Raw genomic sequence first — 13265 nt, forward strand, 5'->3', positions numbered from 1 at the left:
GATACCAAAGTCCAAAACTGGGGATATTAATGATATCTACTTCATCGTGAGTAATGCCTAAATGTAAACAGTAACAAAAGACATAAAAGTCAACTTAGGTCATAACCTTGCTGTATGCCTTTTTTCACACTAAGCTACATGGGCTACGCAGCCAAACATATGTTTTAGTTAAGTGCAAACACAACAAACTAGCCCTAAGACATACACACATAAACCTGTGTTGTCATGAATTTGCAGTAGCTGGAAACCTTTGCATGTCCTCCAGCGCTTGGACCACCCTGAGCAGAGGTGCCTTGATGCGCCTCCTGAGGTTGTGCTGCAGGAGTGGCAGGCAGAAGTTCCACTGGGTAGCACACACTGCCTGCACTGCCTGAGGGTTCCTCTCTCTCACCGCAGTGTGCAGCCACTGATCCAGCTTGCCTATCTCCTTCAGCCGTGCCTGTCGGATAACAATTACAGATTGAGAATCTCTCCGGTAGCAAGAAGACAACACTTCTATCACTTGGCAAGAAAATCTGGATTGAATTGCACTGGAATATTTTGTGCCAGTTCTTAAATGTGACAGTTTCACACCAAAATATTATATGGCATAAAATTAGATTAAAAGATCATACTTCCACCAAGTTGTTTTTCATGCTTTTTTTCTGGGGGGCAGAAACTCTTGAACATGGATTAGGCTTGTTATATAATAATGAAAATTCTTATATTTCTATCCTAGTGAAGGGGATTTCTGGATTCACTGCCTTTGAACAAAAAGTGAGATTTAAAAAAATATAGTAACTGATGACCATCAGTAATGAATGGTTATTCAAGCCTCTGCCAATGGGTCCACTAAAAACATGCAGTGGAAATACAGCTCATTCAGGTATATGATCAAGCACCTCCACACTGGATTTGCAGTAGTCATTCATCTTCGCCTCTTTCTTCAGAAGGTTGATTCCACAGTTCACACATTCCATTACTATGCGTTGCCCAACACTCTAAAAAGACAAATATAGATGGGATTTCAGGGGCCTTGTGTATGAGAAAGAGGATGACAGATCTACAAAGAATGAACTTGCACATTAAAAAAAAATCTAATAATTACAGTTTAATTCAGTTAAATCAGAACATTTCTGAAAAAGCTGCATACATTTCTATGAAATTAATTCTACAGTGAAACCTCTGTAGCTCTTGGCATAGGCTTTGCTAATTAATCTCTTCGACATAAGAGGGCATGTGAAAATTCCATTCAAGCTTTTGCATGTTTCTATAATATGTACAGTTACAACATGGAGCAATGATACTGCCTGAGGTTTTAAGAGAATATTGGACACTCACTGTCTCTCCCACTGACTTCAGCTCTTTCAAACAGTCGGCAGCTACTTTCTGATGCTTCACTTGCAAGGCCAGCAGAGCCAACTCCAGTAGGAAGGCAACTCTGCAAATCCCAGATAAAACCTAATTTATACAATTTACAACAGTTGAGTACAGTAATCTCAGTCTTGTAATTCCCTTGCGATACCCGTGCAGTATGTGGGTGTATGGTGTTGGGAAGTTTAGGAAAAGGACAGGAAGTTACAAAGCTAAGTTGTTTGGTAGGACATTTTTTGGGACAGATTGGGTCACAGACCTGTCAGCTACTTGAATAGGAATTGGGCTGTGCAGAGGGCTGGAGTTCCTGGGTGTAGTGGATGCTTTGGAACAATCCCTCAAGAGATGGAAAATCTCCTCAAGCTTGGCAGAATCCTCCCTTTTCAGCTCACCCTCATTCATTTTTTCCAGCCAGCTACAAAACAAAGGGGAAATTTCTTTTGTGTGTGCATTAATATACATACACTTGTGCATCCAAGACTGTGCATGCATCTGTATTCTCATTTGCCCTCTCACATCATACAGCCCATAATCCTTAGGCTGAATAACCTATATAATTCTCATGATGGCTGCGTTAGGACTGAGTCATTCTGTCAATGTATATCACTGAGTTGAGAAGCCATAAGGAGCTCTGACATGTTGAGTACATGCCTGGAGAAATCGGGGTGGGGGCTGGGTTTGTACTAAAGTATGCCACACCAGAAGTCATGGTGCTATGCTGTTAATGTACTGTATGCAGGCAGCCAAATAAACCTCCTCACTATGGGATGCCACAGGCTAAGCTGACAGCTAGTGGACCATTGACCCAAGTTTGCAGAGCTTCCAAGTTAGCTGAAGGCATAAAAGCTTTGGGATGAGAGAAACATCAATATCCCTCTGTAAGGCCCACACCTTAAGAAAACCTAGCACATAGGAAAACTTTAAATTGCAGGTTACAAACAAAGAATGATAGATTGTATGAACTTGCTATGACAAATCATAACCTATTGAGACCGTGAATTAGCTCCTAACTAGTGAATGTTTTGGGTCAGCTTGATTCTATTATTAGCAGGAAACATTCTAAAAAAGTAAACATGCAATTGATGAATAACACACAGTCTTTCCAACTGAGCGTCACACAATGGCTAGAAAGCAAACATTATCAAAGAAGATCAAAGGGTTCTTTTCTTGGGCAGCTATAGCTCCAGTACAACGTGTTTGTCTTGTGTTTGTCTTGTCCTGCAGATAGATGGAATTGGCTTTCTTCTTGATAGCATAAAAACAATGTTTTCTGCAAAACAATCCTGCAGCAAAGCAAATAAATTAAACCTTTGCTTAAAATGGACAGAAAATGTTCCTTACCTTTTGAATTCCTGTATTTTGTAATTGACTGCTAAAGACGTACTCTCTCTGCTCATTTCAATGAGGACATCACTTTCTGACAACTTGTGTTGTACCTAAAAAGACAATAATGAAAGTAGATGTCACGATTTATTCATCATCCTAAAGCCATTTGGCTACAAAACGTCCACACATTTATCAGTTTAGTATGTAACAAAGAAATGCTATGTACCAGTAATGTAAAAAGTCTGGGATAAAGTTGTGGTATGTGTGACTTAATGAACTCTTCTGTAACTTTGGCAAAACTTGCAGCATCTTCCATTTTCCCGGAGTCCACAAGACCTTTGATCAGGTGCCTGAATAGAAACGGGAAGCAAATGTGACTGATGATCTTTGAATTTGAAAGAATAGCCTACTGAGCATTGCCTATTACTGTAATTTATGGATCATGATGTGACTTATTACAGTTATTACACTATACTCTCCATGTACAGCACAAGTAGCTACTGTACATCCAGATTAAGCTTTTTGAAATCTATAATATTCCCTTCTGGCTGACACTATGTCCCTATGGTCAATTGAAAGTTTGTGATCCTGTAATTATGCATTAGATTCTATCAAAATGCAAGTTTTGTTCACCATTAGACCATTAGTCTGATTACTGTGAATAGAAAATGACCATATGATGCATGCATATGATGCATGGGAGTCGCACAGTGAGTTGTAAAAAAAAAAGCCTCTTATAGTGAGTATTCTATCTTACACGGATGATAATATGACCACAATAGCTATGAATTTCAGTCATGCCTGACATACTGTACCCAATCCTATTAATACACTAGCTAGCCGTATCACTGACAATCCTCTAAACACGAATATGAGAACATGATAACACAGCTTACATGAGAACAGATTCTACACTCTATAAAAGAGAACAAAGCAACCATTTAACAAGGCTGCCTGTTAGTTAATTAGCTCTGCACGCCATATCTTGCCAGCATGAAACTGAAGAGAATAGGACCAGACTTCGTGAAAAGGAAGTCAGAGAGCAATGAGGGACCACTTGCATCATGAGTTCAGCCCTCCAGCTGTGGTCTTGATCTGCCACCTCCTCCAGACTTTGGACCACCTGCCTGAGGGAAGAAACCAGGTGCTGGTACCTCCCTGGCTGCAAGAGAGGATGCACTGTCTGGAAATACAGCACTGACGCATTGAACACCAGGAAGGTGCATCTGAAAGACACAAATGACATGCATAACAATTAAACAAAGAATGCTAAATATTTTATATGATGCACATGTAAGCCATTTCATTCCATAGTAACAATAAATTCATATCAAGTGTCAACTCTGTGTGTAGGAGACCTCTGAATTGCAAATGTGTGTGGATTAGCTACTATCCAATGAACCACAGGAGACCCTGCATGTGCTATATGTCCTATGTGAAATAGGTGAAATTTATGAAGAGACTGTGACTGTGTGAGACTTTTTGACTACCGCTAATTTATTCACCAGAGAGTGTGTTCTGCATTAGTTTAGGCAGGATGTACTAGATATGCATTCCCTTTGGTGTTAATTGGGATTGCTCATTTAGCTCTTCATTGACAGGTTATGAGTTCATTAGGAAAGAGATTCAGTGCTGATTGCTTGTTAGGGATAATCCAGCATCTCCAAACAAATCTTTCAGAGCAGGGAACAAGGGAGCATATCTTTCATAATTTCTATTATTGCATCTATATTTATCACCCCTTTCACCCTATGCACAGATCCTTCCAGTCTACCATCACATTTTAGAAAAATACAAGCTGAATATTACCCACTTGTGAATAAGATGTCTGAAGAATTATGTTAAATTTCAACGATGCTCTTTGCAAATCAAACCTCCACACCCAGACCACATCTGTGTGGTAGACTGAACTGTGATAAGCCCTCTTAGCTAATTCCTGCAGTGAATACTACTTTAGTTATGTTTTTTCAGCTGTACAAACAATATCACACTGAGTATGGCATAAAGTGGTCAACTTTATTGACATTTCTGAGAGGTTGCATACCTTGGTTCATGTTTTGAAATTTCAATTGCTTTCAGAAAACACATTGTAGCTTCTTCAAACTCTTCCTAAAATAGAAATCAATACAAAGGGAGAAGTGAAAACTTGTCACATCATAGATATGAAGATCAGTAATAAAGATTGTTCAATACAGGCTACAGTTCAATGCAGACCAATAAAAACTGTAAACTGAGCTAAACTGTGAAGATAAGGGGCAATATGCCTTAAAGATTCAGTCATATTGTAGAAAAAAAAGGGAAACTGTTGTTTTCTAAGCGAGAGCACCTGCTCCACTTTTAGTGCAAGAAAATACAGGACAGCATATCTTTACAGTAATTGTGTCTGTATTTTATTGGCACAAACACACCCAACCCCTTCAGGAGATGTGTCCAATTTACTGTTCTCACCAAGCTTCCAGTGGCCGGTGGAGACTTCAGCTGGCCCTGGCAGAGGTAGGCTCGACACAAAAATTGATTAGCCGGCGGATTCTCTTCAAAGTACATCTTTAGACACGCTGTGCTTATCTCTAAACAACCAAGCTGAAAACACAAAGGAAGAGACACCCAACTGAAAAACAAAATAAATATTTCAACCTTATGTAATACTGTGTCACCGGTATTTTTCTAAAACCATACAGAATGGGTTAACATATATATGAGACAGTAATGAACATTGGATAAGAGTGTTCAAACAGTGTAAAAACAAAATTATTGCTTTTCTAGAAAACTGAAGAATATAGTGATGTACTATCTACTGAAGATGAGGACTAATTCAGTATTCACTTAGGCCTGAGACTTCAAGGCAAGCTGCTTTTACTGATAAACCATGCTATATGAAATAAAGCACAGAAAACAAATCACATTATGGAATATCACTGTGTTTCATTATTCAAATATGTTCCCTTGCTCTAGGACAGTTCAGTCCACATTGGTAAATAGTCATTACTATTCCCTGCTGGGAGAATTGTCAGATTTAGCTAACTAATGTTACTGTCCAAAGACATAATACAGTCTTTGGCAATTTTAAGAGAAATTTTATTTCTATAATTTTGTTTTTGGGTACCTGTGAATACTTACCAACACTAACAACACAAGGCATGGATGTTGGGTGTCAAGCAGCACATCCAAAATGATCGAATTAGCTAATAATTCATGCTTTATTTAGATAAACCCAATAAATCAACTCTACATAGAAATAGTGTCTGTGATAATTTAACAACCAAAGATGATGAAGAAGATGATGATGAAGAAGATGCTTACATATCATAACAGTAGTGGGTATATACTGATAGAAAAAAGCTCCACATTTTTCAAAGCCAGATGCAAATCTTCAATTCTTGGAGGCTCCTTGAAGCATCATGTCTTATGTGACATCTCAGCACTCGTGAGCTCCACACAACATGAAAACATTCCTCACAGCACTTGGAGGGAAAGGCTGTAAACACATTCCTATGTGTTTTCTTTTATCAATCGCTCAGGGGAGTTCAGTTCTTGTCTAATGTTGAGTATTCATCAAAGTCTGATGATGACTATAGGCAAATGTATTGATCTGCATTTCCTAACCTTAATTAGTCGCCGCAAGTTCAGACTGTGGGATTTGTAGTAATTTAATTTCTATAAATGTACCCTGTATTTGCTAGAATTCAACATAAAGGGCAGGATAAGGATGAGTACAGGACTTTTGATTGAAGACTTTACTCAATAGTGTCAGTGGAACAGCTTTCAGTTTGATGCATAAGATCAAGCTGTGGACATGCACAACAAATAATAAAGCCTCTACCAGACCAGTAAACATCCAGGGAATGGACAAATAGACTGTTCAGATGTACAAATACCTGGGTGTTTACCTTGCTTTTACAGCAAATTGGACAAACACACAACATCACTGCCATGTACAGAAAAGGGATGGAGCAGGGTGATAAGGTGACTCAGTTGCTTTGGAGTGTGCAGGACACTCCTCAACTATTTTATGAAATTTTGAACTTTATGAATGCATCTTAAATGCAGTGGTTTGCTAGGGCAGCGTTATGTGTTATCACAAGAGCAGAAATAAAAAAACTCGTCAAAGTGATAACGAAGGTCCTAGACTCAGTTGTGGAGGTGGAGAAAACGAGAACGGTGGCCATACTGTTAGCTATTATGGACAACTCCCAAAACCTGGAGGGCAGTGTCCTCTATACCAAGTTCAGGGACCGGCTGTTTCACCCATAGTGTGTGATCTGCTGCCATCAGATTAAACAATCTCCATCATTGTTCCAAGCAAACTAAAATAACTACAGACTGAGTTGCCTGTATATCTTAACCACCTTGTACATTGTGTACCTATGCATTACAGTTTTGTCTTATTCTAGATATTTAATACTTGTACTATAATTTTTACTCTGCTGCTGTAATACCTGATATTCCACCCTTTGGATCGACAAGGCATTTTCTTAGATTGACCATTTTTCTGAATGACATTTTCTTTCTGAAAGCTACGTCATGTTCTCCGGCCCTTGACGTCACACTTCACTCTGATTCAGAGCCTTATCCAGGGGCTGTTTATCATGACCTCTGCATGTCTAAAATGCTGAGTATGGCCCTGTAGGCGGTAGGAAGGCTACATCTACACTTACCTTACAGTAAGTCATCCATGGCTATCCATGACTCACCTGGAGGCCTGCTTCCGCACACAAGACGTACAACTCTGGGGAAATACGTAGGTTTCCTCTGCTGGTTCCTGCTGCTGTGATGTCCTTGATTAGACTGAAGGCTGACTGCAGTGCTCCAGAGTCTATCGTTGCACAGCGTTGGAGTTATATGAAATACACACGGTGAACATAAGATTAGCGTTAGCTTACTATGACAACTTTTAACAACTGAAAACTAACGTACTCGAAACTATCACATAACAAACCTTGTTTCTCCTTTGCCTTAGTTAGATACTGATGAATATCCAGCTCCATGTCCTGTTAAACTGACAAAAACGGGCTTAAGTAGCAGTTATTTGTCTCTGGGCTAACATTTGCTAATTAGCGTAAAAATAAAAATAGCCTGTTTCAAGTTGGCGCTACCCCAATAAAATGGTACAGGCGTGCGTAATTGTGCGAAATTCTAAGACAGTTAATAAAACTATCTAGTCTTTTGTTTAATGTGTTGCTAATGCAAACATGTTGCCTGATGCAGCGTCTTTATTTACCTTAACAAATAACCCGGTGTCAACAGAAACACTAGTTAGACCTCAACTATCACTAACGTGTTTGTAGCTAGCGTTACTAAGCAACCGGCGACCGCTTTGTGAACTACGGTGAACAAATTAGACCAAAATTGTTGAAACTCTTCTTTAAGTATGAATCATCTGTGTTACATCAGAGGTCAAACAGCTCATTGTAGTCTCTAAATTAAAATCCCATATGCTTTATTGACATAATGTGTACGTCATTTTCATTAGTTTAAAAGGATCGATTAAAACAACAATGCAAATGTAAAAAATGAAAGATGACAGGTCCCACAGTCTTTCTCTGCCTCGGATTCCCCAGGACTTTCATCTAAACACATCTAAACGCAGACATGGGTGCAGAAAAGCACCTCCTCCTGTGTTGTTGTTGTTTGTGCTTCTTAATTCTTAAAGCGTGTCATTAGAAATCAGGCTGCTCAGTGTGCGAATATAACTTGTTTGGTCAAACTACTGATGAAGACAGGGGACAGGTGACAAAGCCTTCATATAATCTCCATATAATGAACTCAGGGCTCCCAATTTGAGGCTTATTGTGTAGAACCATGTGTTCCCTGCATAGAGAGCTCCTCAGTGGCGCTCAAACAAAATTGTAAAGCTGTTCATTGTGGGATCTGTCCAAAAATACACACTAAGACAATACTCACCCTTTAATGAAATATATAATATTTTTCTCAAAAAGATTTTTCCTCTGTCACTTGACCTATTTTACGGTTTGAGTTAGTGTAGATTGTATTGTCATGTCATATTGTGATTTTGCTTATGTATGTGAGTAAATATGAGAGAGATAATTTATGACAGTGTCTCTGTTTAATATACTTATTGTAAAAAAGCTTATGAAGTAAGTTCTCAGAGCTCAGATCATACCTGAAATTATACGCTGTCAGAACTAATCAGTGACATGTCCGCTTTCCTTATGTCACCCGTACGTTCTTATTAAAACAGATTATGCACAACCTGCTTTGTTAAAAATCAATGTACAGGACGAGCAGTTTTACGTCTATTATTGATATAATCAGTTCATATCACAGGAGGTTGTGGTTGGCTTCACAAATACAGGAGCCAGACAATCTGGCCAGCACAGATGGTACTACAGTATCTGAGGATGAATAGGCTCTTAAAATGCTGAATGTCTTTTCAGGCTGTCGTCCAGTGTGTTAAAGCGATACACCTGCCCAGCTGTATCCTTTACAAGAGGCTTTACTTGTGTACAATATTATTAAATCCAGTTGATGCATTATGTTATATTTTTACCATCTCCATCAAGTTTCAAGAAGCTTTATTGTCATTCTACAACATACCCAGACATACTCTGCACTAAAATATTAGGGCCTGCAGTGTAACATAAAACACTTAACACACTTAAAACTAGATGGTAGAGTAGTAAAATAAGAAAATAGTAGAAATAAATAGAATAAAACAACAGTAGAATGAAGTTAAATGCAATATGAATGTCATCTAAAATAAAGTTATCTGTCAATGTGGAAAAGTTTTCATTAAGTTTGGAGAATTAAGGCTCCAGTATGTGATGTCTGGATGAAAGCTCATTGGATGTGGAAATATTTGCCTAAATGAGCTTTTCTAAAATAGAAGTAATAACAGAATATTGAATGTGCCAATATTCCAGGAGAAACAACCAGAGCATTTTCACTGTTTACACAGTATATGGCTTTAATTTACTGTCAGTGGAGCTGCTCCATAAATGGTTCATATTCATACAGAGAGACTTAATGTCTAGGATTACACAAATAACAAGCCTGGACTTTTTCTGAAGAATGAGTTGGAAGTTCAATCCCATGAATAAATGTTAAGCTCCAGTTAGGGCTCAAAAGTAGATTTCACTTCCTTTCAGCTTCTGTCGACACACCATCATAATATTCTGTTGCATGCAGCGTGTTTGGGTCTTGGTCTCTTATACAATGAAAAAAGGAAATTCCAGTGCCATTAAATAATGATCCACAAGCTGTGTGTGTGTTATCTGCAAGTGCATAGACGTACACAATCAGGATATAACCACATGACATAATCTTGTCAGCAGTGCTGATGCACACCAAGGTGGAGAACAAAGATAAACAATGCACCACCAGTGGTGAAATTACATTAATTAGCCCAACATCTTCCAGAAATGGAAAGAAGCAAAAACCCAAAAGGCTATTAGTAACTGTGTTTCTCACCAGGAGGCTCATTGTAAACATGATTTCAGATAAACACGATGCTTCGGAACAGATTTGTTGGCTGTTTTTAATTTCTTTTTTACCTTAAGTGCTTAGAAGTTATAATGAGACAATTTTCTGACCATAAAGTAATAGTAAAAGAACTTGCTGAGAGGGCGTTCGCAGCAGCTAGTTTGCATCGCACACTAAGATGAATTAACCTCCTCAGCGTTGTGTCAGTTACATTTGACCCGGCAAATTTACAAAACGCTACGTGCTTTGAAGTCACGCTATTAATCAACAGCTAGCCACTGAGAATGGATGCATTTTTGAGAAAAAAGCCACTTAGATATTCAATCTTCTATCCAAGTATTTGTTTGCATCAAGCCACACACAGGCACAATTCTCATTCATAATTAATCAAAGCCATTATCCCATAATACCAGAAAATCCTTAAGATGTTGTATCAGCAGCATGAGATTAATTATTGATCAACTTTCAAATGGTTATCAATAATTAAGTATTTAGCACATGTGAAGCAGCATACACAAGAATGGCAACAGCCCCGATCCACACCATCCCACATACTTAACTATTTTGGTTCATATAAGTAGGAAATGTCATGTTTTTAGACTTAAAACATTTAATCTATAATTTAACAGTGATTTTTTTTTTTTGTTTTCTGTATATTTATGAAACAGTTGCTGCAAATGAGTGTAATACTTAGAAATAGCCTTTCATTAAGAGTTAGAATACACTAGCCTGTGTATACAAGCTGGTGAAACTATTGTGACATTAGTCTAAAATTAATAAAATTCTATGAATACTGTATTAGTGAAGTGTGATGCAACTCTGAGAGGCTCATTAAAATAATCCATAACTAGTGCAAAAACGTCTACCGCTTCAAATTAAAACAATTTGTACCATACCACATGTAACTATATAGAAATCTGTGAAAGTTTTAAACCAAACTCAGATGCTACAGCTGGTGTGCAGGCTGCATTGAGGCACAGTGGTGCTTTGAGTTACATTCACCTGCCCGCCCTCGGAAGTTTTCACCTTTCATGTTTTTAAAACCTTTAATCATGGTCACACAATTAGATGAATGGAGATCAGCTGAGTGCAGTGAAGCATGCAAGAAGGGTGCACCCGGTGACTCCTCTGAAGGAGTTTGAAATGGGAGAGACTGTGCACACAACTATTGACCTGGTTCCTCACCTGTCGAAGCTTTATAGGAGAGTGGGAAAGGGATAAAGTTCACATTAATCCTCAGCTAGAATTTGCCAAAGGTAAAATTGAAGAAGGTTCAATGGTCTGATAACACCAGATTTGATCTTTTGGCCATCAGACTAGCCCTACGATGATTGAAAACCCCAGTAACGGTTCCTGTATGTAAAGTCTCCCCCATTTCAACCATGAAAACTTGAAGCTCTTTCACTAGTTCTGTTTCACACTGCCTCTCTGTTGTTGAGGATGACTTCTGTCGGCAGATTTAGGCCTGGGCCATATTCGTTCCATTTCTTAATAATGGATTAATTGTACTCCAAAGAATATTCAGTGACATGGACATTTTCTTGTATCCAACCTAACTTGCACTTTTCAATATCCTTTTTGAATTGGTCAGAGTGTTCTTTTGTTTTCATGATGTAGGTTTTGGCTGCGGTACTGGTAAATAGACCTTAAGATAAGATAAGATAAGATAAGATAAGATAAGATAAGATAAGATAAGATAAGATAAGATAAGATAAGATAAGATAAGATAAGATAAGATTTATTTATCCCACGATGGGGAAATTCTTATGAACTTAATATGTATTATATATTAGGTGTACAAATATCTCTATCATATTTTTCAGCAAAATATTATCAATAAAATGGGCCAAACGCAGCAGTTTTAAAAGGAAATGAAAGTGACTGTGATAGGCTAATGTTGAAATACAATTACAACACAACCACAATGCACCTCTGTTGAAGTTCCTAATTAGAATTAAACACAAAAAGCTACAGGAATGTCAAAATGTCACTCAAAACACAATAATGTACCTTACAGTGCTAGAGGAAAAGTTTGCCAAACTCTTAGGATTTATAACCAGAGGACCATGAAGGCCTGTTTCGTTGTAATCCAGCTAATTGTTTGAAGATATTGCACTTAATACCAAATAGTTCATACTGCTGGTAACTGCTGGAACCACCACAGTAGGCTGTCTAAGTTCTGTGCAGTGCATCTCATCTGTTTGGGAGTTGTTGGGATATTTCCATCTAGAGTATTGAGTAGTGTGCTGACAATAGACCAACCTATAGTGCAGCACTAGTTTTGCTAAACTCATACCACTTTAGCATATAAATGTCTAAAAACAAATAGGCTACAACAACCCTATAGACAACCGTAAACACAGAATGATAACTATGAATACTTTCTGCACTACAGAGGCATTTAGCCATAACTAATCAGTAGGACCCCCCACATTTAGAATACAGCTCAGTCAGGATAGAATTTTAAAAACATGTAGGTGTTAGTTATTTAAATGGATGCATTTGAAATTCACTTTGCATTTGCTCAGAAAGCCCACGTCGAGCTAGGCATAATTATTTTCTCATAAACTAAAAAAAGAAAAGAAAAGGCAGACAGTAACAACAGTTGCATGTTAAATGTTTCCAAATGTCTATTTCAAATCCTTTCAGAAAATAAATATGAAATGATCTGGCAGTCCAAACAAAAATGTGGCAAACCATCACATACTTATGTTGTCTCTTTAGGTTCCGTATGTATTAATGTTCCTTTCCCTTTAAGAATGAGGTTTTATTTTAGATAGGAGTAATTAGTGGTGTGAATCATGCTGTGGAGCTTCTGCACGCATTCGTTACACCTCGTAGAAGTTCTGGCACAGAATAGCCAGTTCCCATATTGATTCAGAATTATTATGAGCTGGAAATTATTTACAGTTTTTATACTTGGACTTTTTATTCCCACAAGATGTAATGTATGTAATTCAATTTTGTAACACTGAGTGGGTTAATTTGTATGTATCTTTGTCCCCAGCAGTTTACTGTGCTCTCCCAGTGTCTTACCTTGTGCACAGGAGGCTTGCACACTTTTAGGATGCCTAAACTGCCTCAACAGTTCGACATTTGAGAATGTAATCTGGCCTGTCAGAGCTGGACCATCAGACACAGTTTCT

General features: G+C 38.1%; 1 protein-coding gene across 8 annotated transcripts in view; it reads right to left on the reverse strand.

Annotated features, from left to right (window-relative positions):
- The window catches only part of LOC113159935 (cilia- and flagella-associated protein 46), a 67001-nt gene extending 59007 nt beyond the window's left edge, over positions 1-7994 (reverse strand). For 7 of the 8 annotated variants that reach the window (XM_026356950.1, XM_026356951.1, XM_026356947.1 and 4 more), the window contains exons 1-12: positions 7898-7994; positions 7616-7675; positions 7371-7492; positions 5128-5259; positions 4724-4788; positions 3741-3905; positions 2906-3029; positions 2695-2789; positions 1613-1768; positions 1321-1420; positions 882-980; positions 249-439 (exon numbers count right to left, since the gene is read on the reverse strand). In XM_026356950.1, coding sequence (XP_026212735.1) covers positions 249-439; positions 882-980; positions 1321-1420; positions 1613-1768; positions 2695-2789; positions 2906-3029; positions 3741-3905; positions 4724-4788; positions 5128-5259; positions 7371-7492; positions 7616-7664 — 1298 coding nt within the window. In that variant the 5' untranslated portion in view covers positions 7665-7675; positions 7898-7994. The remainder of the gene's footprint in view (positions 1-248; positions 440-881; positions 981-1320; positions 1421-1612; positions 1769-2694; positions 2790-2905; positions 3030-3740; positions 3906-4723; positions 4789-5127; positions 5260-7370; positions 7493-7615; positions 7676-7897) is intronic. The other variant, XM_026356949.1, reaches the window with a different exon arrangement.
- Between the last annotated feature and the right edge of the window lie 5271 nt (positions 7995-13265).

This window comes from Anabas testudineus, chromosome 15, assembly GCF_900324465.2.
Source record: "Anabas testudineus chromosome 15, fAnaTes1.2, whole genome shotgun sequence".
In the NCBI taxonomy this organism is placed as follows: Eukaryota; Metazoa; Chordata; class Actinopteri; order Anabantiformes; family Anabantidae; genus Anabas; species Anabas testudineus.